Source organism: Poecilia formosa, unplaced genomic scaffold, assembly GCF_000485575.1.
Source record: "Poecilia formosa unplaced genomic scaffold, Poecilia_formosa-5.1.2 Scaffold650, whole genome shotgun sequence".
Lineage (NCBI taxonomy): Eukaryota > Metazoa > Chordata > Actinopteri > Cyprinodontiformes > Poeciliidae > Poecilia > Poecilia formosa.
In genome coordinates, this window is record NW_006800589.1 from 110,693 (window position 1) to 133,928 (window position 23,236).

Genomic DNA, 23,236 nt, shown 5'->3' on the forward strand with positions numbered 1-23,236 from the left:
AAACAGCTGAAACACTGAGAGACTTTAAATCTCAACTTAAAACCACCTGTTTAGAGCTGCTTATGGAACATAAACAACAATTGGGATTAGAATCCCAACCCGGGTTAAAGTGCTAGGGAGAAAAGGCGTGCGGGTTATTTTTTTTTTCTGCCGATTTGAAGAGCAGAACTTCGACTCAGCGGGAAATTTAATGTTTTTGATTGTTTATTCAATGTTGTATGACTCTGTGTTTTTGTGTTTGGTGATGTAAAGCACTTTGAAATGCCTTGCTTCTGAAGTTCGTTATACAGATACAATTTGACTTGATTTAATGATTTGTAGTCAAAATAAAGTTCAGGGAGACATGCTCTCTGATGTGTAAAAATCCAAAAACTGAATGGGGCTAAACCAGGATTTGGATCAGCTCAGGGGACGTTTGGTTTTTGGTAATAGTTGTGATCAGGATAGCCATCTTACCAACAGTAGCTTTTGTTTGTGCCGAGGTTGAAGGTTTGTTTTCATCTTCTGTAAGTTCCTCTGAGTCCTGGTGGAAAACGGGAAAAGGATGATTAGAGGGAGATCCAAGACAGGAATGACTGAGACACAGGAATGGGGGCAGTCAGACAGAGATATGGAAGACATGTTCAACCTCTTAAATGGAGTTTGTGACACAAGCCTCTCAAAACTGCTGGTGTAGGTGCCATTTCTCTATTTTCAGTTAAATCTTAGAATTTAGATTATTTAGTTAATTTTTATTTGCTTACTTTCTACTTGATTTATAATTAGAATTTTTGTTTAATTTTACTTATTTAGAATAAGTCTTTGGCTAGTAATTCACTCAATTAGTTAATTAATTACAGTTTGGGACATGCGTCTTTCACGGTATAAGTACGTAGGTTTTATGTTGCTCATTATGCACCTGGGTGGCGTTAATACTAGAGGAATAAATTGTTAAACTTCTTTGCTTGTTGTTTTCCCCCAGTCTCCCAAATCCAGAGTTCCGCATGTACACAGTGGAAACCACACAGAGAACAACCAGTCGCCATTCAACTTCAGACATATCTAGAGTTTTATTCAGACAATTAAATGGATAAAAAAAACAGATCAGTATCACACCCAAGCCATCAAGAAGTCCAAACCATAAAACAGACATTAATTATCCGAGAAAAGTAGAAAAATGAACAAAATGCAAAAATAGGAGAAAAACAAAGGTGCCTTTGGGAACTGCTCATGCGGTCGCAAAACGAAGCAATTCAGCTTGCTGCTGTGACTTTTATTAAGAGGTGTATTCCTAATTTTAATATATGCACTGAAAGTGTGTCCTCTCCTAACCCTCTAAGCAGTTTCAAATGACTTGGATAGGATGGGAGACCTATTCAAAACCAAGGATAAAGAGAAAGAGAGAGCAAAGGTCACTCTCAAAACAGGATGTTCTCATGCCAGTTACATCTGGAGCATCTCCCAGTTCCTCCCTTTCTATACATTTGAACAAAGACCTTAGTTGCCAGAAACAGATTTATTTTTCACCTAGACCTTTGGTCGTTTTCCTGCCTGAGCGATTCCATAATATCCCAAATACTAGTTTTGTTTTCTCAAGACTTTAGTGTTTTTCTTACCTCATAGAAAACACCAAAGAATTTGACCTAGTACATAAGCAGACAGAAGTTCTCTCTCCCATCCCGTTTTTCCCCCGTTACTTTTGTTTTTGTGAACTGCCTAGCACAGCACATCTGTTTCCTCTGATAGAAGACATTCTATAGTGAAGGTCCTTTTTCAAAACCGTTTGTGATGTTATGCAAGTTAAGAAAATCAGTCCTTATTTTAAATTGAATCATTATCCAAATCTACCTAAATTAAAATCTACTCACAATATTCATGCTCTAATATTTCACATGCACCAAGGTTAACTGTTGCTAAAATTAATGTAATCAAACTTATGTCCCCAACTATATACTTAAGTTTAAAAACTAGCATATTTTAAAATTATTTTCCTAACAGTGGTCATATGTTTTTGACCAGTTAATCACTTCAGTCAGTCCTTAGTCTACCAATCAGTCAATCAGAGAACACATGCAGGAATCAGAGCAGGAGAAGCAGCAGAATCCTGTAACTTGTTTGCCTGAATATGGAAAAAAGCAACAAAGAACTCCATTTTTGACTTTTTTTTTGTCTTTTTGAAACTGTGTAAGCTAGAAACCCACAGTGTATCAGGTGACTATTTGAGTTGAATTCAACTTTTGTTTTGATCACTTTGAAGTCTTAAGTTTTTTTAATTTTATTTTGAGATTTGAGTTTTGGACAAATAGTCACTACAGCTGGGATGGGTTGCAATTGCACTTTATTAGACCACACGTCCTTCTTCCACTTAACTTTCCATTGATATGCTTGGTCAAAGCACTGAACAATGTTGGACGGCTGTTAAGTCAGCAACCGTCTACCTTCGGGTGTTTTATTGGTCTTAATTTTCTGACTTTTTATCAAAAGTAAGCATTAAAATGACCAACGGCTGAAATAGATCTATTTTAAGTGATAAATTTAAGTGACGAAAATAAATGCTCTGATGTGATTTGTCTTTTTAATATTCAATTACATCTAAAACTGGCTGTGTATGAGTTGTACCTCCGCTTTCCGCTCGTCTCTCCGTCTGTCAAACTCTTCGAAGGTTATTCTACCTTCCAGGTAGTCGATTAGTTCTGCGCTGAACCCCGACATATCCGCTCAGGTTCGAAGGTGAGCTTTATCAGATCACCTGCATTCGTATTGGACTGAAGTTGTAAAGAGTAGAACGGATGCTACAGACATTGTTCTTTTCTATTACGGCGGATCGCAGAGGATACAGACATGTTTTACCAGGAAGTTCTTGTTCTTTGTTCCTTCCTTTTTTATGGCGATTGGCAAGCAACGTATTGATGTGCATTATCGCCATCTACTGGAGTGGAGTGTGGACCGGGATGCTATTACCTCACCCAAAAAAATCTATATCCTATCAATTTCGTCTTCTTGAGGTATTTCTGTAAAGAACAAAAATATTCAGAAGTAGACATTTTGTCAAAAATACTTGTATATTTAACTGTAATTTATTGTCTTGTAATCTTCAAACTAATTCTCTTCTCTCAGAATATTTGGAACAGAACAACAAAACATGTTTTACTATGTCATCTTGAAAACAAAAATCACATTTTCCTGTTGAATGTTTTCCCATTTTATATAAAGCACTATTTAACCCTGCATGACCATAATGTAATTTGTTCTCCTCATTACACCAACTTTTCTTTGAATACTAAAGCCACCTCCCAGTTCTATCTTCTTCCCACTGTTTCTGCCATCTCTCTTTAATCTTTTTAAGTAATTTCCTGTATATTTATATCTGTTATATCTAGTGTATTTATTTAGTTTCTCTGCTGTTCGTTCGATGTCCTATACTCCAGTCCAGCAGGTGGCGGTAATTTATTTTTACAATAGTTGCAAAACGCAAACATCAACAGAAGAAGAAAAAAGACGACGGGAGTTTGCGCAGTGCGGAAAGCGCGTCAAATAAACAGGGTGGTGATTTTGAATTTGAATTATTTTATTATATTTCTACTGAAACTTTTGTCCTCCTGCATGGCTCAGCAGGGCGACTCCTGGTCCAGCTGTAAGCGGCCTGCTGAGGTCGTTCGGCTGAGGAGAAAAAGAGCCCGTAATGTCGTTGAGAGTCCCGGAGCGAGCGGCTCTTCTTCGGCTTCTGGCTCTTCCTCAGCAACTCCCAGCTTCCACAGCCAGTCCACAAGCAGAGGGAAACGCAGGAATCCTTTTTTGACTTGGGACAACACTGTCAGTCGTCCGAAGAAAGTTTTAGTCAAAGACGGGGACGGTGAAGATGTGGGTACTTTTATAAAACTAATGTCCGCGGAGAAGACATCAGGGGACAGCAGAAGTGGTCCACCAGTAGACAGCTCGGCGGAGGTAGGATCAGTAATTCGCTCTGAGACAAACCCACAAACCAGTTTTATATCTGCTTCGCAAAACTCATTCTTCCAACATGTCTGCCAAATAAACATGTTTCCTACGTACTGATCATTCTTACAACATAAAGCCTTTAATCAGGCCACTGTGTTCTTAAGCGCTTTGAATTACAGCCATGACACAATTCACCTAGGGCTTGGAAATAAATCAATAACAATACAATAAAGAAAACACGTGATCAATATCAATAGAAAATATATCTAATAGAATATTTAATACTGTCACTAAACTTCGATCCAGAACCGCACAGCATTCTGGGGATTTGTAAGCAGAGGAAAGGCTCAAACTCTCACAGCAAGCTAAAAAGGTTGGAATAGCATCTACTCAGTCTTTGGTTTCCCAGTAGCAACCTGTTGAGTAACTTGCACAGCAGCAGGTTCAGATTTTGCTGCTGTGTGAGATGAAACTGAAAACTCAGTACAACAGTTCAAGTGGAAATTGTGGATAAAACAGGAACACCATATTGACAATATTTAAAAAAGAATGTATATGTACAATAATGATCAAAATCAACCAATATCAAACCCTTATATGGATTTAAGCCACATCACTTGTGGCTACAATCCAGTAGCTTGCCATCACCTGTGTGAATGTGAGTCTGAATGGGAATGATTGATTTCATGTGAAGCATCATAAATTCTAACACTGAAGATTTGTCAGATGCTAAAAGCTGAGAATATCTTGGAAAAAAGGTGACATAAAATTTAACAAAGCTTTGATAATAATAATTATAGATTTTATTTATAATGCCCTTTATGTCTTTAGATGTCAAAGGGCAGGAAAACAGGAACAAAACAAGCAATTTTAATGGATAAAAATAATTAAATAATTGAATAGATACATAAATAAGAGATTAAAACCAATATCTAAGAAAATGAACCAAAAATGTTGCTAAAAAGAAATGTGTTAAGGTCAGTCAGTGGATTGTGGTGCTCTCACAGTGTCAGATCATTCCTTAGACATGGAGTGACACCGGAGAAGACCCTGTCCCCCGTAGTTCTCAGTTTGGTTTTGGGTATGTGGAGAAGGTTTGAGTGGGTGGAGTGAAAGAGTTGTGTTTTATGGGTTAAATAGTTCTTTGAGATAGTTGGGGCCATTTCCATAGATGCATTGGCGTGTGAAGAAGGAAATCTTGAATTCAGTCCTGGTGGAAATGGGAAGCTAATGGAGAGTGGAGGATGGAAGAGATGTGGTCATGTTTGCATTTGTAAATTAATATAAATAATATATATTAATTTATAATGTATAAATGTAAATAAATAAATTATGTCACATATTTGTTATTTTTGCTACTACTTACCTGTGTGAAGAGCGAAAAATGTAATAGATTGCAGCTACATCAATGCATGTCTGTTGTATCTACAGCCTATAAATGATTATGAGCCTTTTTCAATTCATTTTCTGCTTTAAAGTGCATTGAAAAAGTGAATTCAGCTGCTTCCACAAAACCTCTTTAATTTCAAAGTAATAACTGATTTCTACAGAATAATAAAAGCTAAAAATATTAAATATAAAATAAGCTATTGCCTTATATCAATTATCAGCCAACTGATTTATCTGTGCCGATTTTCTTAATGTTGGGAGATCGGTGATCAGCTGATACTATCCACCTCATCAAAGGTCTAAAAATCAACTACTCATAGAGGGGCCACCAGGTCATGTCTGCACATTCGCAGTTAACAATGGTCACCCCACTGTGACAATAGCAATATTTTCTTGCTATTGCAAGAAAATAGCAATTTTCTTGCTATTTTCAGACAAAAAACTCAGTATTGGCCAAAATCGGAATCAGTAGGTCAGGCATTTTAAAGATCGGTAATCGGCGAACGGCCAGAAAACTGCAATCGGTCCTACCCTTAGTAATTTCTGCTTAACTGATGAACAGTGAGGTTAATTGGAAATAAACCATAAGTTTCACCGTAAGAACTGTATGTGCAGACACACACAAAAAAGACAGCGTAAGCTACAAACCACAACCGTAACGTTAGTAACTAAAAATAACGTTCACCATTAAAATATAAACTCTAATTCAAAAACTGTACCATAGTGTTTGATTACAATAAAACAAATTCACAATTTTGACCGATCAATATTAGAAATATCCTTATTTTCAAAATAAACATACCTTGTGCATCTATGAAGGGGGCCACTAATAAGATACATTTTAATATCGTTGCAACTTGTCTTCCGTTATTTTTGTCGTTAAGCTGCCGCCCTATAATACAGATAGCGGAAGTTGTCCTATCAAAATAAAAGCATCACATCAGAAACCGGAAGTCAACTATATATTATACGAATAAAACGAAATAAAGACAATAATAGTTAAAAAGGTGACACAACAAATAAGGAACTTAATTTGGGATTACTTACAACTTATTTTAAACAAATGTTGTTCAAAATTTCTAGGCCGAATTCCCCTGCCTGATAAATAAAAAATAAACAAGAAGTCAAAGAACAACCGCTTAATCCTTATACACCAAAAGGCTATGAGATTGTTGAAATTTAGAACCTATGCTATCAAGAATTTTACAAAAATATATATATTTTTTTTTTCAACAACAGACACATTTTTTGTTGAAAATTAGTTTTTCCAACAAAATTAGAAAAACAAATTTTGTTGCTCAGGATTGAATTGCAAGAGCAATAAAAAAAAAGAGTAAAACATTAAAGGTACTGTAGGGATCAAACAAAGAACAAAAACATGGAAAAATGCTTGTATTTTGTTGCAGAAGTCTCTGTCTGAAGACAACCCTCTGTTGGAAACAGAGGAGCAACATACTGACAATCTGCTGCTCAAGGTGGGCTTTTTCTGTTATATTAACACAAACAGATATATAGCATCAGAATGTTAGTCTGGAGCCTTAAATGTCCTCACATGTCCTCACTGTTTTTCCATTAGAACCCACTGGCCATTGCACCCGTCTCCATAGCCCCTGTTAGCTGCGCGGAGTATCCAGCTGACTGGAGCTTGAAAACTCGGGTCATCTTCACCTCTCCAGAGTCCTTGTCGTGGACAGGGCAACCGAAAGCCCAGGAAGAAGCTCTGGGACTCAGCAACAGCTGCAGAGCTAAGTTTACCATGCTCCCGCACAATCTGCAGGTAGTTAATGTTATTAGCTCACCTCTTTCTGAAGCAAATTGGGGTTTTCCTCATTTATCTTTTTAACTTTACAGTTGATATTGAGGATTCCTTTTTGAGAACTCCTTTTAATGTCATTGTGCACGAATAAAGCAAAAACAAAAATGATAAAAAGCAGTTCTTGAAGAAACACAGAAGCAATTGGAATGTTAAGAATAAATAAATAAGTAAATAAATAAATAAATAAAGATCAGGTTTTAGATAGATTTGCTGTCTTTAGGGCAACAACTCTTGGGTAGAAACTATTTTTTAGTATGTTTGTCCTTGACTTTAATGCCCTGAAACGCCACCCTGAAGGCAGGAGTTTGAAGAGGTGATGGCCGGGGGTAAGGGGTCCGTGATGATGCTGCAAGCACTCCAGAGGCAATGGGTTCTGTAGGTCTCCTGCAGAGATGAAAGAGGACAGCCAATCAATCTCTGGACAGTGTTTATGACCCTCTGGAGCTGCTTCCTCTGTGCCGCAGTGCAGCTGGAGAATCACAGTGGCTCAACATCGACTCTACAGAACAGAGATAGGAGGACACCAAAAGCTCAGTTCTCAGGTTATTCTGAGAATCCTCAGGAATAAGCTGAAAGTTAAAAAAAAAAAATAAATTAATGATCAAAGGTTTTGTGTTTATTCCTCGTCAGAGTTTCTAAAACTCCCAGTGCAAACTGCAAACCTTGCACACAATGAAGGTCATGTCAAGCGACTCTCCCACTGAGTTCCTTCACACTAGCCAGCAACAATTAGCAACAATTAGTAGGTGCCCCTGTGACAGGCTGGCGACCTGTCCAGAGTGTAACCCCCTCTCCCCTGAAACATTCGCTGGAGGTAGGCACCAGCACCCCTCCCGACCCACTAGGGACAAGGGTGTAAAGAAAAATGGATGGATGGATGGATAGATAGTATGTGCCCCGTGCACCTACTGAGCTCATTATATGAGCTACTTCTCAGTGCAATGCTGGTAAAAATGTTGTTAAAGGATTAATAGAGATCCAAGATGTCGTGATGACTTCCTAAAGACCAAGTTTCAGAAAGAGCAGTGTTTTTAAAGAAACAGAGGCCCAATTTCAAGGGCTTACATATCAAAGTCAAATTTATTTTAAGTAATATTTTACATATACTGTGTTTTTAGAACAACTGAAGGTAACTTGATTGTGCTGTAAATCACAATATGTGCCTGGAAGCACATAATACTGCCCTTTCAGGGTCCTTGATCACCGTCCTGCTATCGAATCAAGTGGTAGCCACTGATATCCTCCTCTAGAATGTCTTATTTAAAAATGTTGAAAATGTTGAAACCTTTAACAGCTTATTACTTGTTGGTGTCTGTCAGTTTGTGTATATATATGTATATATTTATCTATGTGTGTATATCTATATATATAAAATCAGTGGTCCATCTTAAGATATTAATATGGGGGTGCATGAAGGCCTTGAATGCCTGGACTGCTGACTTAATTTGGATTAAGTGAAAATAATTGATATTCATTTTAATTATATTTTTTATGTTTTTAAGACTATAGTTGTGGGTTTAAATAGCATTTCACTGGTGATGTCTTCCTGTAACATATAATGACTGTAATATTTTTACATTCCTGTCAACTTAACATCTTTTAATACAGAAACAAGGTGGACCACCAGAGGACCGCTTTGGTGCTCTGACCACCAAGCTTAGCAAGTTTTCTTGGGGAAACCCTGAATATCATGTTTAGTTTAGTTAGTTATTTGTTCATCTCAGTCGCTGAATGTAATGCTGTGTGTGTTGCAGGAGCCCAGGTCCTGGTCTGACGTCCGGTCTGCCTTCCAGCAGTGCTTGGTGTACTGGCAGCACCCTTCCCTGCCCTGGCTCTCCTTGTTCCCCAGGATCAATGCTGAAAAGAACTTCTCTGGGAAGAACATGCCCTGGACTCAGGATGAAGCAGTACACGAGAGTCTTGTAAAGGAATGGTGAGATTGTTAGACTTTCTGCTCTCTCCTTGAGGTCTGGGAGGATAGCATCCACTAAAAAGCTGTTTTCTCTTCTTAGGTCTATCAGCTTGTCATCTCTCTACAGCCTTTTGAAGGTGGGGCTGTGCCCATACTTCTATGTCTGCTCCTATCAGGTACATTAACATGCTTTGGTGTTTGATAGCTTCTGTTTTTATTTCCCTAATTGGCTCTTCTTTGCATCAGTTCACAGTGTTGTTCAAGGCAGCAGGCCTTGCAGGGTCAGACTGCATAACTGCCTTAATTTCTCCTACAACTCGAGGTCTCAGAGAAGCAATGAAGACTGAAGGTACTCATAAAAAGATTAGCATGTACCAATCAGGGGTCGCATTAATGGAATAGTTTGGGGGGGGTTAATGACTGAAAAATGTGAATCCTGCTTGACAGGTAATAATTCACACCCTTGACTGGTGCACATGGGCAGGCATTATAGACTTTATGCAAAGAGTTCATCGCAGTGGCAACTAGAGCCAATCAATAAAAAGATCCTTTCTGAATATTATCTCCTGGATACTGAACTAAATGCATCTTTCTGACCGGAAGCTGACAGTGTGTTGAAGAGTTGTGGACTGGACACTTTGGAGCGCATCTGGTTCAGAAGTGCATTCCAAACCTTTGGTTGAAATGGCGCATTTAATTTCAGTCTCCAGAACATACAGAACAGAGAAAACTGAAGAGAATGCAATGTTGTGTTAATTTGTTTACAGTCTAAACAGAGGAGCCGACAATTCATCGTGAAGAAATAAGTAAAGGTGCATAAATAGACTGTAAAAGCGCACACCCAGACCGCTCACAGGGTAAAAAGCTATCAGAGTTCGATTCGAATGATCAGTTTGGATCAGGCAGATCCAACTAACTGGTGAACTAGAGCAGATTTCTCTGCAGATGGGAACCAGGAGGAATTTGTGAGGCACTGTGCATTCAGACCCCAGCAGGTAAAGTGCTTGTAATTTAAGTGGAGTCATTTAATTTAACTTATTATAAGTTATTGGGGTCACAGTCAGTGGTTTTTATCACTACAGAGAAAAAGTTAGATGCACTTATCTGCTTTATGTGTGATGGGATCTGGATTCATGGTTCAACTAGGTGAATATGAACAAAGCCGCATAAAAAATGTGGCTGAATAGCCTAATGTTAATGTGATTATAATTTGAGGAGTAAATATAGTAAATGACAGATTTTTTTATGCTTGCAGTCAAAATGACCAACAACAAAAAAAGTCTATTGCAACCTCTGGTACCAACTATCCCTTGTGCTACTGTACTTTATCTCTGACCCATGTCTTTGTTAAGGTGTGGAGTTCAGTCTTCCCCTGCTGAAGGAAAGGAGGCGGATTAGTGAGCAACATAAAAGTATTCAACAGGGAGAAGAGGAAATGGAAAATGAGAACAAAGATTTGTGAGACTTTTACTGTGTCTGCATTGTTGATGACAAATCTGAATTCTATGTTCTTGAAGATGTTTAAAATTGTATTTTTCTTGGTTTAACTGATGCAGTGATTCAAAATGTAAATGTTGCAGCTTGCAGGTGGATGAGGACTATCAAAATTGGGATGAAGAAGATGATGGATGCAGCCAAGGTGAAGATGACAGCTTGTCTTGGCTAAAGGAGATAGGAATCCAGGACAAACTCAAGAAGCCCGAATGCATTAACATACAGCTGTATCCTCCATTGCTCCTTGTTTTTGCAACGTTTCTGAACCAATACAACCTTGTTCTTCTTGAAGTTAAAAATAGTGAATACTGAATGCTCCTTGACAGCTTATATAGACAAAAAGAAGCTCAGACTCTGTCTCTAGACCATAAACCTGAGTCGGCTGTATGTGTGGAGGGATCCCACTCCTTCAATCTCATCAACTTCCTCATCAACTGGAAGAGTGTGGTGGCTGCAGCTGGTTCTCAGACCGGTCTGCCACCAACCCTGCTGGCCCCCACTGCCTTCAGAGGGGCTACCATGAATGTTCTGAAGGTATAGTTTCTGAGTCTCTATATATATATATATATATATATATATATATAGTTTTTTTTTTTCTTTGAACGACTGAAAATGAAATGTAAGATCAACCTTTACTAAGAACTCAGTCTTTATTAACCCCTGTTTGACACTCTGGTTTATGATGTGTTTTCCAGGGCCGCAGCGTTAATGTCAAGAATTTGGTCGATTGTACCTACCAGAACATTAGCAGTCTGGAGCTCACAGGTACAGAACCAGAACTAGAATGTTTTTTTTAACTTCTGAATTACAGATGTTCTTTTTGAGTTTTCAAAACTATAACCCTGTTCATATTGATATTGTAGGGGTAGCATTATATTAAATCAACTTTTTTGAGCTTTACATGATATGTTATTCCGTCACCAAAAACATATATGGAGTGTTGCTTTGATTCTTTCATGCATGTCTGAGAAATTCTTTAATCTCCCATAGCAACCATTCAACTGTGCAAAACGCCTTTAGTAAACCTGGCGACACCTTTAAGGTGCAGCTTAGGAGCTGCACCTCAGCTGAAGTATAGGAACTTCAGAGCTTCCACCTCACAGAGCAACCGTCCCCACAACTTCACCACCCAGGTCCTTTAAACTAGCAAGCAGCAATTAACAAAAAACTGGTGGAATTGTGCATCTACTGAGCTGATTAAACATAAGTCTAAGTGCAATGCTGGTAAAAATGTTGTTAAAAGGTTAATAGAGGAGTGATGTTGTGGCAACTTCCTGACGATGGAGTTTCAGAAAGAGCAGGAGTCTTAAGAGGTGTTAAATTACAGTGTCAAATTTCGTTAAAGTCACATTTGATATATAGGATTCTTATAACAACTGACTGTGTTATAAAATGGCACTATGTGCATAGGAAATATACAGTGGGTTCAGAAAGTATTCAGACCCCTTTGAATTTTTCACTCTGTTTCACTGCAGTCATTTGCTAGAATCAAAACAGTTAATATAATCCCAACAAAATAAAATCTTACCACACTCTGCTACTTTTTCCTGCTACTCTCCAGTTTTAGATTTGCCATTATTTTGGCTCTTGAACTGAGCTGAATGAAACCACCCAAATTGTCAGGGAAACTGGAACAAAAATACCAGTAGGTGGCGGTAACAGGCGATATTATCACAGTTTAGACAGATTCTGTTTCTGTGTCAGTCCCCTTTTCATGAAATGAAAATAAATTTAATTGCAAATACAAGATGCTCATTAAACAACAGTAAACAATGCTCATTAAGCATTGTTTACTGTTTTCTGTGCTTGCTTTCTGTCCTCTCAAAGTCCTTCATAGATAACATTATAAACTGAATTTGACTGCTTTACTTTACAAAATCAAACTAGACTGTATGTCAGTGACTCTAATCTGGATGATTGGATCTTACTGATGGGATTTTGATGTGTATTTTTGTATGATGGGAAACAAATGGGGCCTGAGTTCTTAAGTGTCTTGAGATAACATTTGTTGTGAGTTGGTGGTGTACAAATGAACTTAAACTGACTTTCTTTTTGCACTTTAGGACCCATCCTTCCTTCATCTCTTCATGCCATCACAGCTCTTCTTCAGACTGCTCAAAAAGGCAACTTCTCTGCTGCTCTTTATACTCATACACCCACTGCTGTCATGAACATAGAAACCTGCAGGAAACGGGTATGATATTAATCACATAATAGATGCACACTAACACTAATATTGAATCAGTCATGTCACAGTAAATATTGAGCAATCTCCCATGTTTCTGTGTTTTATAGTGTACCAAGGCAGTGGGAGACCTGACTCACTGTGGTCTTCCTCCTGCTTCAATTAATCATCTCCAGCAGCCATCCACTCTTGGCAAAACTACCCTGACGCACTTAGCAATGAATAACTATAGCTACACCTGGAATATTGGATAAAACAGAGATGGTGCATATCTGAAACCATCACACCTCAAGCAAAAAGACAACATCCAATGGAATTTCTTCAATTCTTTAGATTTTGTTGGTCTTTCATCAAGCATAAGTGTGTTTTTTGTAAATTGTTTTTAAAAAATAGTTCATAATAAATCCTATTTATGCAAGTACTTTTTCTACAATTTTTGGTTTTCAGCAAGTTAATTTTATTGGCAAAAAGTGTTTGACCACTTCCTGATTTCCTTTTTTTTTTTTTTTTTTTTTTTTTTTGCATGTTTGTTATTTTAGTGTTTCAAACATTTAAATTGGTTTGATATTATTCTCTCGAAAGGAGAATAACGTCCCAACTTACATCACCCAATGTGAAAAGGGTGATTGCTGCCTAAACCTGAAAACTGGCAATTGGTAATTCCAAAGAGTTCAACTTTAGTCTAGTCAGCCCACTTTTGTTTTCCCAAAATCTTGGGGGTCATCAAGGTGTGTTCTGGAAAAATGGAGACAACCCTGAAATGTTATTTTTGCTTGTCTTAGAACAAGTGTAACCCAGAAGTGAAACGTCCCCTTTTCTCTCCTATTCTTATTAACACATTTACGTCTTTAATTAGAAAAAAATGAAAACACTTTTATTTTGAAAAGAAGTGTGATCCTCTTTTAGCTTTATTTCCTGTTTCAAAAGGAAGCGTGATCCCGTCTTCTTAACTTGGAATACACGGTCAGCTGCACTTTGAAGATGTAAGGAGGCTGTAGACCAGGGGTGTCAAACTCCAGTCCTCCACTGTCCTGCAGTTTTTAGATGTGCCACAGGTACAAAACCCTGGAATGAAATGGCTTCATTACCTCCTCCTTGTGTAGATCAGTTCTCCAAAGCCTTACTAATGACCTAATTATTCTGTTCAGGTGTGGTGCAGCAGAGGCACATCTAAAAATTGCAGGGCAGTGGCCCTTCAGGATTGGAGTTTAACACCTGTGCTGTAGACGAACTGTGCTGAACTTTGTGGGTATCATTAAAATTAGCAGCACTTTCCAGAAGTTAATTTTCAATATCTATTATACTAAGTTGATGGGAACATGAGCTAGCGAAACTGTTGCTGTGTCCATTGATACTTGGTCTTGGTGAGTTAGCATTCTGCTAATGCTGAATCGTGGTTGGTTTTAATTTCTGTTTAAAAACATTTTTTAACAATAAATGTTCTTTTTGTTAAAATATGATTTTATCCAGTCAGACTTAAGTTCACAATGTTATAAGAAATTATTAATTATTAAGTTCTTTTGCACAATTTTTTCAGTTCAATGTACTGTCTATTTGTCTTAAATTTATTTTTCTTTGATTTAACAGGAGAAAGTTTAATAGTGATTCATTAATTTTATTTCATGCCATAATTTACAAAACCTGAAAAATAATTTAAATGAATTATTTAATTGACTAAAGCAGAGGTTTCCAAACTGTGGGGCGCGCCCCATAGGGGGGGCGCCGTGTCATTGCAGGGGGGGCGCGGGAAGCCGTCTGGATGAAAAAACAAAAAAAACATGAACACTGTATGCGCTGGGTTTTTACCTTAGAAAGGCCAACTCTCTGCTATTCCTCTGTCAATTTGATACAGTAGAGGCTTCCACACTTCCCATATTTGTGTCCTCTGTCACTTTTATCAGCAGTTAAAACTGTTTAATCCGTTGTTAACATGTTGTAACCTGTTTTTCCGAGCCGCCTTTAAACGCAACATGAGCGCTACGACGCTCGCGCTGGGTTTCCACCTGTGAAGGAGACCTGCTGCTGCTGGGCGGAGCTACGTAGGTTTGAGTTAGAATCACGGCAGCAAACCAGCAAAACGCAAAGAACTTTTCACAGTTTTTCCCTCCAAACTAACCGACTGAGTTGAGTAAAGCTGCTGGATGCAGGTAATGTTAGCTAAAAGATGACTAGCTAATATCAATACAGAACCTTAAGCTTAACAAGCACCTTGTAGGCTACCGATGTGGTGTCTATTTTCAGCTACGTACATTTATTTTGCCCCCAAATAAGTCGATGCCCCCCCTCACCCCCCCACACACACACACCAGACAGCCATTTGTAATCCATAGGGGGGTCGCAGAAGAAAATGTTTGGAAACCACTGGACTAAAGGAACACTAATCCAATATATATGGTTAAAGAATTTGTTTACATGGTTAAAAGTAAAATACTACAACAACTATTGAGTTAAAAACAAGAACATCCATGTAAAATATTACTGTGGTAATATGGGAACCAAAGAACTAGGCTATATCTATAAGAATGGATGAAAAAAAAAAGATTTTATTGGCAGAATACAATAATGTCATTGTGTGTAGGCAAGTTTGTTTTTTTGTTTTTTTTTAACAAACAGGTGTTTTATCTGTGCTAACCATCAATCCGTCCTACTTTGTGGCAATGCGCACGTGCACATCGATGTCACATACTGCTTACTCAGCTGATTTATTCATATACCCTATCTGTGGAAGTTTTCTTTCTTCTGTTTTATGTCATTGAAGATTAAGGTAAGCTTTATCTAATTTATTTTGTACCTGGTTTTCAGTAAGCTGTGTGTTATGCATGTTTTAAGGCAGCTTGTAAACATATTTATAAATGACTAGTTTGCTGTCTGCAATGTCCTTACTGTACTGCATACTGTAAACAAGAAAGTCATTGCTTGGCGTCAACCACGTGAATCAGGACAAAATGTGGTGTTTTGTGGGCTATGTTGCCCCTACACTTTAAAATATTTTATTTTAATAACACTTTTTTAATTAAACTGTTAAATAGATCATATTGGTAGCGATATTATGGTGTAGCATATATTAAGATACCATATCATTTCAGGTGCACAGTGACCTGTGAAGTTTGGTCTACACAGTTTGTGCTTCATTTGATAAAGACTGTCATACAATGTATTAATGCACAAAAAAAGAGTTTGCAGAGATCTGTATTTGTAGATATCTATTTAATTTAAATAAAAACTTGTTTCCTCTGATGCCGTTTCATTCTTACAAACACCTCTGTGTTTAAAATATTTTTTTAAAAGGTAGGATATTCTGATGCAGGGTTTTGATGCACTGGTGCGCTACCCACACATTTATCAGGTAGGATATTCTGATGAAGGCCTTTTAGCCCATCGCCATGTGCTACCTCTGTATTTAATAATGATATTCAAAGGAAGGAATTTGCTGTAGCAAAACGTGCTACCCATGTGTTTACCAGGTAGGATATTTTGATGGAGTTTTGGTAGATCAACATGTGCTACCAGGTGTATTTTGTGAAGGTAGGATTCTAATAAGTGGTTTTAGTACCAGTTTTACATGATAAAACAGGTACGCTGTTCTCAAGAAGGTTTTAAGTGCATTTACAGAAGGTGTTTTTAAACAGAGGGATTCCTGTCTAACCCTAACCCGATACTTTTAGAAAAGATGTTATTCACATTTTTTCAAATTCTACTTATCCTTGTTAAGTGCAAATCCCTTCTCTTAAATATAATTGGTATTTAACATTGACACTCACTGCTAAGGTCTTCTGTATGCAAATATCACTAGCAGTTTTTGAAAGGTAGCACTGACAGACATAGCTATCTAGATAGATGTGCTACAGTAGGAAAATTTGACAAGGTAGCACAGGTAATCAACACTGGGATGTTGCAGAGGTCATAAAAAAGGAAACAACAGTTTGCTTAAACTTGATTCAGTTGTCAACAGCTTATGGTTTATGAAATGTTTATTAAACTTCAGAATACCATACACCTGACAATATGCTCTAACAAGAGTCGAGCAGTAAAGTTTATAAAATGTGCGCAAGGAAAATCTTTTGGGAATGACTGCATAATGTATCCAGTGCGGTGATGTTGGGAGATGAAGGACCCAATAAAAACATAGGACAACAATTTATGGGTGAAGACACAATAATTTTAAGAGTTCCATTAAGAGCAAACAAAATGGGCAGAAGGGAAAATCCAAATGACAGCCAACTGGAGGCAAGACTGACAGAGTCTGGACATGTGTGGAGGTCTTGGTGCATATCTTGCACAACCAATGTTAAACATAGAGCTGCTGGTGATGAAGAAAAGGCTGCAGAGAAGATCAGTAGGTAAAGTGAAAGAGGGCATGCAAAGTCAATGTGACAGAAGAAGATCTTTGATTTAGCATGAAATGGGGGAATATAATCTGCAGTGGCAATCAAAAGGAGAATAAATATGATTGATTCTTTGTGTAATGAGTGTCATTCAGCCTGGAAAATACAATGTGCATCTGACGCACTAAAATATGGTCTTTGAAAATAAGATTAATACTCAGTTAATTGGTGTAGCCTTTATTCTGTTTCTGGAAGGACTCCACTTTGCTACTCTGTTGCATTTGGGCAGAAATATGAAACTGATTAAAGTGTTATATTCAAGTTGGCTAACATAAAATAAATGTCTGCATACTTTCCAACTCTTTAATTGACATCCAATGTATAGAACCAATGCCTTTAACCTTTGACTTTTTACCTCTGACTCTTAAGTATATGTGTCCAGATCTGAGACACTGAATCTTATATGTTTGTGAAGTAAAGCTCCTTTCTGAGCAAAAATGTAAAAACAAGTCATTTAGCGAGTAAGTTGCACAAAGTGACACGTATCTTCATTGGTATAAAAACACATGCTGTACTGTTGGTGACCTGCATTCACACAGTCCTAGTGTGAAACCAATTGGACTTCCATTCACTAAAAATTGACACCAAAATCTACATATTTGAGGTTCAGTAACATTTTGTGAACCCTACAGAAAATGAACAGTTTACTCAACAGGTCAAGGCTTTTTCTAAGAAAAACAAAAAGAAAACAATACATTACCGGTAATGTTTGGAGATTTCATGAGATAAGGTTATTTTGTGTATCTGGTCCAAAAATCAGGAGGCCATAAAGATTGAATAGCTTATCCAATTCCAATTTGACAGGGTGAAGACTTTGGCTTTTTTCAATCTGTCAAACAACCTGGGCGGTTTTAGGCAGGGGCAAACAAGGGCCAGTGCCCCTGCAGAACTGGTCCTAACCCCTGTTATTACCTCTGTAATAAAGTGATAATACTAAATCAATTTATGATATGAGACTTTGTAGGGTTAGGGTTAGGGTATGTAGGCGGCATTTTGGGGAAATTGTAGTTAGTCATTTTACAGCAAAGATTCAACACGTTCGAATGCCACACAAATTTTAGAAAATGTGAGATGCTGTGAGAGCTTTGGTGGAGCCAGATGCACATCGTCCGAACCCCTCCCCCAAAAACAAAACAAACCATCATCCTTCTACTACTTTGTGTCTTCTTCTGGTTTTCGCCAGTAGTAACATCCTGCTCATTACTCTGGAGATGTGAAAAAAGTATTTCAATACAGCCGAAAAACCACCTCATCCTGGCGGAAATGCTTTTTATCGAAAAATGTGAGTTTTTTTTTTTTTTAATTGGAGGCTTTTTTTTTTTAAAGAAAACAATATGTTACTGGTAATGTCTTTAGATTCCACAATATAAAGTGGAATGTACAAAATTGTGTTAATTGCTTAATGGATAATTGCTCAAATTGTCCATTGACGATATAATTTGTGCAATTATAAGTTTAACAGAAAGGCAGCTATTGCTATGTTGAGCCAATTACATTGGTTTCCTTCAATTTTATTTTAACAATGAATTAATTAAAGGTGCAGTATGTAATGTTTATAAATAACATATTTTTTACATAATTGTTAGAACCGTCACCATATATTAACAGTACGAGACAGATAATCTGCCTAAGGATTGATCTTCCTCCCCCAAGCTATTTTTGTAGTCTGAAGAAATGTGCTGCTCCCGACCAAAAACAACCAATCAGAGCCAGGAGCAGGATCTTAGTGCTATCACTCAACCTCATGTACTCGCTGCTAAATGTGCTAATGGCAGAGAAACATCTTACTGTTACAGAAAAACCATTTTACCCGCAGCCATCGGTAGCTATGCTAACTAGCCTGAGTACTCAACAGAATCTGCTGGTAAAAGCTGGCAGCACCACAGGACACTGTGAATGACAGCGCTAACCCCCACCTCTGGGCTCTGACTGGATATTCTAGTTAGCACTGGGAGAAGGCAGAGGAGCTAGATTTTTTTCACTGATTCTCTGCCTCATACCATGACATGGTGACAGCTTCAACAAATATGTAAAAAAATAGTTTTTATAAAAGTTTCATAATGCACCTTTAAAGTGTTGCTCTTCTGGCTTCAGCCACATTGAGATAGAATGACAGTTTTCATCTGCATTTTCAGGGGTCTGCAATCTGCAACTCCGGAGAACCAAATGGCTCTGTGGCTTACTTAACTTATGAAATATTGTCCTGTTATTTATTTATTTGTACTGTGCCTCAATGAAAAAGAACTGCTCCACCCCCTGCCGGTAAACCTAGTCTAGAACCGCCACTGTCAAACAACTTAAATGATGTAAAGATAAGACTCGCATAGTCCTTGAGTTGTCATTATATAAAATATTCTTATTTCAGGTGAGTCTACTCTTAGCAGCATTGCCATGATAAGAGTAGAAAATCTGTTATCACCGTCTCAGGTGACTCAGTATGGTCTCCAAACAGCTTCAGCAGCAACCATGTTTGTTGGTGAGCTACTGTGGCTGGATTCCACTTCCACACCCACTCCCTCATTCTGATTGGGCAAAGAAGGGTGTAGAAGAGAAGAACCTGTGGATGCAGTGGTACAAGGCGGGAGGATACGAGGTGGAGAATGTGAGTCACTGCTGCCTCCTCCCCCAGCCATCATAGAGAACTGGTATGAGCCGGTGGTGGCTGAGTAGTACAGGTGGTATGGAGATGAAGTAGACTGGAACGGCCCATTCTGAGCTTGGTGAGGGGTGTTTGCAGGATACGGTGGAGGCAAATATGTATGGTACCGTCCTGTCTGGGTGGTTGCCATGGCTGTCGCCATAGTGATGCTGATGGCACCATTAGAGACTGGATTATGGGTTGGGGTGTATGTGAATGCAGCTCCTGTAGGAGGATAGTGCACCCGAGGGTTAGAGAAACGAGAGTCGGGCAGGGAGGGAAGGGAGCTAAAAGGCCGCTCCAAAGCCATCCTGGGGTCACCAAAGGGTGTAAGGTCAGGACCTGAGGGAAAAGAAATGTCATAGATTATCATCTGGTTGACTCTCATATATGCTCATGGTGTATGTTGATGTTTTACCTGTGAGTCTTGAGGACAGGTCACCAAGAGAAGAGCGACCAGGTGAAAGTGGAGCAGTTGTGTGAACAGTAGGAGTAGTTATCTGGCCAAGGTAGGGATAAGACTGATCATAGGACCAGGATGGAGAAGACTGTATCTGTCTGGAATCTGAGACAAACAGAAATGAATTAAATGGTTTAAAACAACAGAGTTTGATGATATCAGAATAAGAGAAATTATTCTTGAATAGTATAATATCAATGTGATTCATTAAAAAAAATAAAAATAAAAATCTTTTCCATCAATATGATGTCCATATCCCTCAGGATTAGCATCTTTAGCCACTAACTAAATATTTAAAATTTCATTGTGCTTTCGTTTGTGTACAATGACAATAAAAGGAATTCTGATTCTAACATCTACATAATGTTTGGGCTCAAAGTGACTAAAGGTCATGTCAAGTCAGTAAGTTTGCATGCATGGCTCTCCTGAAAATATATAATGTACCAAATATTGCATCAAACCACTCCTTATTAATTGTGTTTGTGATTGCACTCATTAACATTGTGACAATGAGTTTGACTGGATATTGTGCAGTCTTTCCTTCTGAGTGTTATTCTCACAATATTTGAATTTTTAACCATTTTTGGACTTCATTAGCCACTATTATTATACAGGCTTGAATTATAGCAGAATTCTAAAAAAAAATAGAGGTCTACAATTAGACTCTTACGCTATCTCTCCATCCGTGTATTCAGTGGGGAGGCTGTGTCTCAGAATGAAGAATAGTCTTCTTGAAATTGAGAACTTGGTACTTTGACTGAATTTCATAGCATGTGTTTATGGTCAAGGCACATAAGTGGTTTACTAATCTGGACTGTTTTTTTGGGGGGTTTTTTCTCGCCACTACCATCTGGTTGGAAAAAGGCCCAAAATGTTTATAACAACGTCTTAGCAGCAGAATCCCATGAAGATGATCCAGATAAACTTTTAGTCTTTCAAACACCTGAATAGTGGTATCCAAAAGATCCATAGATACAGTGAGCCCTCACCTATTTGCAGTTTAATATTCATGGATTCATCTATTTGCGGAAATTTAGACTTCTGTTGAATGTGACTCCAAATTATTTGCAGAAAATCTTCTTAATCACATTTTTTTGTAGGGCATATATGAAATAGTCAAAAGAAAATGCAGCTTGGAAAGCTGAAATAACTAGGTGTAATGTGACCTAATTTGCGTTTGGCTGCCTTTTGCAAAGCAGTCAATCCAGCCATTTTTATTTTCATTGGGACTAATTGGCTGGTCTCCTTTGTAGCAGAGATAAGAAAAAGCATGGATATTAGCTTCTGTGGAAGAGTTATGACGGTTTTCATTGTGTGTATTAATGCACAATAAGGTATATTTGGTGTTTGAGCAATTGTATTAGGCAGTCACACACATGTTTATAGGAGGTCTCAAGTATTCACAGATTTAATCTATCTGGTTGTGGTCTCATCCCTGCAAATATCAGGGTCTGCATTAATGTTTGCTATTTTGTTTGGATTAAAGCACAATTATTTGTCCTGATTACAGAGAAGTCACTGCAAATATTCTGGGAATTATAGTTGTTTTCAGATATCCTGGTGATCAATTGTATAGAAGAAGCACCTCGCCATGCAGTCAGGAATAACAAATTGGAAAAGCCTTCAAACAAACAAATCTTTTATGGAAGTAGAATAACTTCAATCTGAATATTTTCAGATCCAATCTTTAGTTGGATGAAGTGCTGGAGTGCACACTCAGTTTTACTGTCTTACCAGCTGTTAGTCCAGAGTGTGGAGGGCTAGAAAATGTTGCCGAAGTGAGGACTGCAGATTGGTGGCTGTTTACAGATTGCTGATGATGATGATTATGAGGAGGTGTTACTCTGATAGAGCTCCTTCTCAGCTGTTCCAGCTCTGTCAGCCTATCAGAGAAAGCCAGTGAGCCAGGTTTGACCTCATCCAGCTTCTGACGATGACCTGGAGGCCAAAACACGAAGTTTCTCTTTTTAGATCAGTCAACAAAACAAGGTTCACTTGTAATCTGACACAGTACTGTTTTTTTTCTCTCGATATAATCTGTAACTCTTTAAACTACATGTTAGTGATACAGCATTAATGCTGTGAAAAAATATAATTTAGTATTCAAACATACTTACATTTGTGTAGGTACATTTTAAGTATACTAAGTATTAAGTATATTACATATAAATACAAAAATACACTAACAGCATGCTTGTACCAATTTTAAGATAACTTTAAACACACTTATTATAATTGTACCAAAATACACTTTTAAGAAATATATTAAAGTATACTTTAAGTGAACAAAATATGTATTTGCTCAGGTTGACATTATGTGGTTTGTTGAGGTCAGGACGCGGATGCAGGCAGGCCCAGGATGTATGTGAAAATGATGAATTTCAAAGGCACGGAACAACGGAGAACTGCACGGGGAAAACAGGCATCACACGACAAGATTTGACATAAGACGACCAACGACATTAAACAAGGATCCGACAAGAGACAAAGACAACAGGTGGGTTTAAATACACAGGGAGGGTAATCAGAAAAACTAGACACAGCTGGGAGCAATCAACGGGGCAGAGACTCAGGGAACTGGATAACAAATAAACACAGAAACTCAAAAAATAAACACACAGAAACACGGATCATGACACAAGTGAACCAATAAAACAATATGCTTTTAAAGATATTTTGTGTATTTTAAAATATATCCTCAAAATAGATTTTTAAAAAATTGTACTTAAAGCTTTAATTTACATCTCACTGTATACTTTAGCTAATGAAGTATGCCTTTTTAGGTGCCTTAATCTTTTACTATGTTGTTAAAATGGCAAAGAATAAAAGAAAATTAATAATCCTGATAGTGGAATTTAGTGTAATGTTGTTTAACAAAGTAAATAATGTGTCCATGCCTCAAAACATCAAACAATGAAAGTTTAGTGACAGCGATTCTACAACAAAAACAAATGTAAATGTAGCAGGTATCTTCAGTTTTACATCTCTCTGAATATAATCTGTTATTTTCAGCTGTTTAGCTAAAACACAAAAGCTATC

The 23,236-nt window shown here is 37.7% G+C and overlaps 3 protein-coding genes across 4 annotated transcripts in view; 1 reads left to right on the forward strand and 2 right to left on the reverse strand.

Moving 5' to 3' along the window:
• gtf3c3 (general transcription factor IIIC, polypeptide 3) overlaps positions 1-2,865 on the reverse strand; it is a 24,053-nt gene extending 21,188 nt beyond the window's left edge. Inside the window, exons 1-2 of one of the 2 annotated variants that reach the window (XM_007542017.2) lie at positions 2,599-2,864; positions 457-523 (exon numbers count right to left, since the gene is read on the reverse strand). In XM_007542017.2, coding sequence (XP_007542079.1) covers positions 457-523; positions 2,599-2,691 — 160 coding nt within the window. In that variant the 5' untranslated portion in view covers positions 2,692-2,864. Of the gene's footprint in view, positions 1-456; positions 524-2,598 lie in introns of both variants that reach the window. The other variant, XM_007542018.2, reaches the window with a different exon arrangement.
• Positions 2,866-3,454: 589 nt separating this feature from the next.
• Positions 3,455-13,135, forward strand: donson (DNA replication fork stabilization factor DONSON). Its single transcript, XM_007542020.2, has 12 exons — positions 3,455-3,924; positions 6,714-6,782; positions 6,884-7,084; positions 8,878-9,056; positions 9,136-9,211; positions 9,282-9,384; positions 10,388-10,493; positions 10,616-10,756; positions 10,865-11,063; positions 11,225-11,294; positions 12,593-12,723; positions 12,825-13,135. Exons 1-12 carry the CDS (start codon positions 3,583-3,585, stop codon positions 12,966-12,968), a joined length of 1,761 nt encoding a protein of 586 aa, XP_007542082.1. The 5' UTR covers positions 3,455-3,582; the 3' UTR covers positions 12,969-13,135.
• Positions 13,136-16,855: 3,720 nt separating this feature from the next.
• runx1 (RUNX family transcription factor 1) overlaps positions 16,856-23,236 on the reverse strand; it is a 31,062-nt gene continuing 24,681 nt past the window's right edge. The window contains exons 6-8 of the mRNA XM_007542021.2: positions 21,932-22,135; positions 20,156-20,302; positions 16,856-20,079 (exon numbers count right to left, since the gene is read on the reverse strand). Coding sequence (XP_007542083.1) covers positions 19,532-20,079; positions 20,156-20,302; positions 21,932-22,135 — 899 coding nt within the window. The 3' untranslated portion in view covers positions 16,856-19,531. The remainder of the gene's footprint in view (positions 20,080-20,155; positions 20,303-21,931; positions 22,136-23,236) is intronic.

What these genes read in the sequence shown, in the direction of transcription:
- donson (XM_007542020.2), top strand. Translation starts at nt 3,583, where the DNA reads ATGGCTCAGCAGGGCGACTCCTGGTCCAGCTGTAAGCGGCCTGCTGAG. An exon ending in CAGTAGACAGCTCGGCGGAG is followed by an intron (nt 3,925 to 6,713) that starts GTAGGATCAGTA and finishes ATTTTGTTGCAG; the next exon opens with AAGTCTCTGTCTGAAGACAA. An exon ending in GAATGCATTAACATACAGCT is followed by an intron (nt 10,757 to 10,864) that starts GTATCCTCCATT and finishes CAGCTTATATAG; the next exon opens with ACAAAAAGAAGCTCAGACTC.